This window comes from Gigantopelta aegis, chromosome 6 (genome assembly GCF_016097555.1).
Source record: "Gigantopelta aegis isolate Gae_Host chromosome 6, Gae_host_genome, whole genome shotgun sequence".
Lineage (NCBI taxonomy): Eukaryota > Metazoa > Mollusca > Gastropoda > Neomphalida > Peltospiridae > Gigantopelta > Gigantopelta aegis.
The window spans coordinates 90,895,502-90,898,001 of NC_054704.1; the positions used below are offsets into that span (position 1 = coordinate 90,895,502).

General features: G+C 36.2%; 1 protein-coding gene across 1 annotated transcript in view; it reads left to right on the plus strand.

Moving 5' to 3' along the window:
* The first annotated feature begins 2,431 nt into the window (after positions 1-2,431).
* Positions 2,432-2,500, plus strand: part of LOC121374187 (oncoprotein-induced transcript 3 protein-like) — a 10,589-nt gene continuing 10,520 nt past the window's right edge. The window contains exon 1 of the mRNA XM_041501170.1: positions 2,432-2,500. This exon is cut by the window's right edge and continues 31 nt beyond it. Coding sequence (XP_041357104.1) covers positions 2,468-2,500 — 33 coding nt within the window. The 5' untranslated portion in view covers positions 2,432-2,467.

The window sequence follows — 2,500 nt, forward strand, 5'->3', positions numbered from 1 at the left end:
CTTAGATCTCCAGATCATTTTTGTTTCTTAATAATCACTTAGTTAGCTCTCATGAAAAGCATTTTGAGTTTATACTAGATTCAGAACCAATTTTTTCAGATTTGATTATCTGCCTTGGATTAAGTTGATAATTTATTTTATTGTTAAAGCTGTATTACCTAATGTTACTAGCTAAATAAAATGCTGGATTACAGATTGTAGGAATACATCTAATGTACATATTGTATTCATCCGGATTAGAAAATAATGCAAGAAAATAGATGTTCGGGTAATTTTGTCATTTAAAAATAGTTTTTTTCGGTAATTAATCCAAAATAAATGTGTTAAAGCTGCATGATTATTCCAGATATCACAACTATTAAAACTCCAACTACAGTAGGCTATAAATAAAATATAGTCAGGAATATTGGTGGCTGCCATTGGTTTTGATGGTTCATTATGAAAATCAGCATGGCCGATGGATTTGAAATTCCCACACCTGGTAACTTAAAGACACCCACACCCAGCATACAGGATTTCCTCCCAACACTAATGTTCAGGACATTAAGTCATTACTTCATACAGGTACAGTCATGTTTGTGTTTCCTTCCTCAGACAGTGTATTTTTTTTAATACTGATATTTCTTTGATGTGCCTGTTAAGGTCTTCATAATCTAGGGGTCAATCAAGTGCATGTGTTTTAATGGAATTCTTTAAAGGGGTAGAGGTACTCTGACTATCTTTGTTGTCTCTACATATATAACTGAGTACACACACCCAACTGAAAGTAAATATCTTCAGGAGTTTTATTTTAAAACATTTTGTTGTTTAATATGACATATTGCATTTGTACAAAACTATATATGCAATATATATGCTTTTTGAGGGGTACATTATATTAGGTTGCACTGTAGAAACAACAGTTTCAGTGAGGTTGTCAGTTTATGTCAGAATACACCAGATCCTGGTTGTTATAAAGACACATAGCTGGACACTTTTTGAAAAATGTATGTTATCAGTATAGGTAGTTCAATACCAAATAACTTCCGGCTGGGTCAAAGTTCGAGGTGCACCGAACTTTTGATAGAGAAGTGAACACCACAAGTCCTGTGATTGGTTATAAATGTGAGTGTGTTGGTTGTAAAAAATAATAGTTTCATCTGGGTAAAATAAATGTGCAATTTTATTTCATCTAGTACCAATGTGTCAAGTAGCCTTGTGCTTGAAACATGTATGGGGTACCTGTAAAAAAAAGTACTCAAATTTTGTGCGAAACTAGGGTAGTCATAGACGCTACCCGTTATCTCAGAAACGAGCAGCTTGACCCCCATTTTTTCTGATTCACTTTAAGTGTAAGGGGTGGTAGTATTTATATCCGTGGCGTTTATGTCGGTTGATACGTTGCAGGTAGGAGTTTTAGCCGTATATGTTACTAGTGTCGTCTATGGGATTTGTTTTGGTAGTGTACACCCTGTAACGGCCCGAGTGTAAATAAAGTCTTGTCTTGTCTTGTCATTGCACCTCAGGCTAGCACTTAAAAGGCCTGCTCCTTGACTACGGTTAATTGGGCTTCCATTGTTGTGGATGTCCTCGTTGCCCGAGCGGGTGAGGTCGCTGGCTGTCAAATCCCATGTGAATCGGTGTAATAGGTTCTAATCCTGACACCTGACACTATGTGTTTCTAAATATTATGTATAGAAAGTACAATTTACTCATTTAAAAACAATAAATACAGAAAACAAAACAACGACAAAACTCTCAACAAAACAAAACAGCAACATAACTCAACAAACAAAACGAAACAAAATTAACTCGCAACAAAAAAAAAACACAAAAAACTATTTAACTCTAAAAAACACCCCCCAAAACATATGCCTCAGCAAAACAGAACAACAAAACCCCAAAACCATCAACGATGCCGATGACAACAACGACCTGTATATGCCACTTACTTGTTATACGGTTGATTGCACAGTATTTTGGTCTACAGACATGCTCGAAAAGAAACCTGATATACCATCTGAAATTGTTTCGTCTGTTATGCCCACTTGGTCCGTGTTCCGTTCGTCCATGTCTCGAAGATTACCTTGCTGCTTACAAAAACCAGATTGTAAACAAAATTACTTCTCTACAACGCCAGAATCTGTGATGAGACGATAGCTTTAAGCCACGGACTTGAAACCGCTCACTAGACCCCCTTCGACAATGGCATGCAACTGATAAAATTTAAATACTGTCATACATTTCATGTCTAAAAAAATTTCATTGAGTAATCTGGCAAGGAATGAAAAAGTGTCTTACGCACGATATCCAATATTGTTAGTAGATGATGTATTGAGTTAAACGACACGCAATTGTACGCACGGCAAGTTACTATATTCAGTTTACTAATTCCAACTGTGTGCCAGAGTTTGGTTCAGTGTTTATGCCAATGTGTCACCAATAAGTTGGGATTGTCGATACTCGAAGTGGATTTCTTCTTGTGGAAATGGGCTTCATTATACCGTGTGTAGTACTGTTT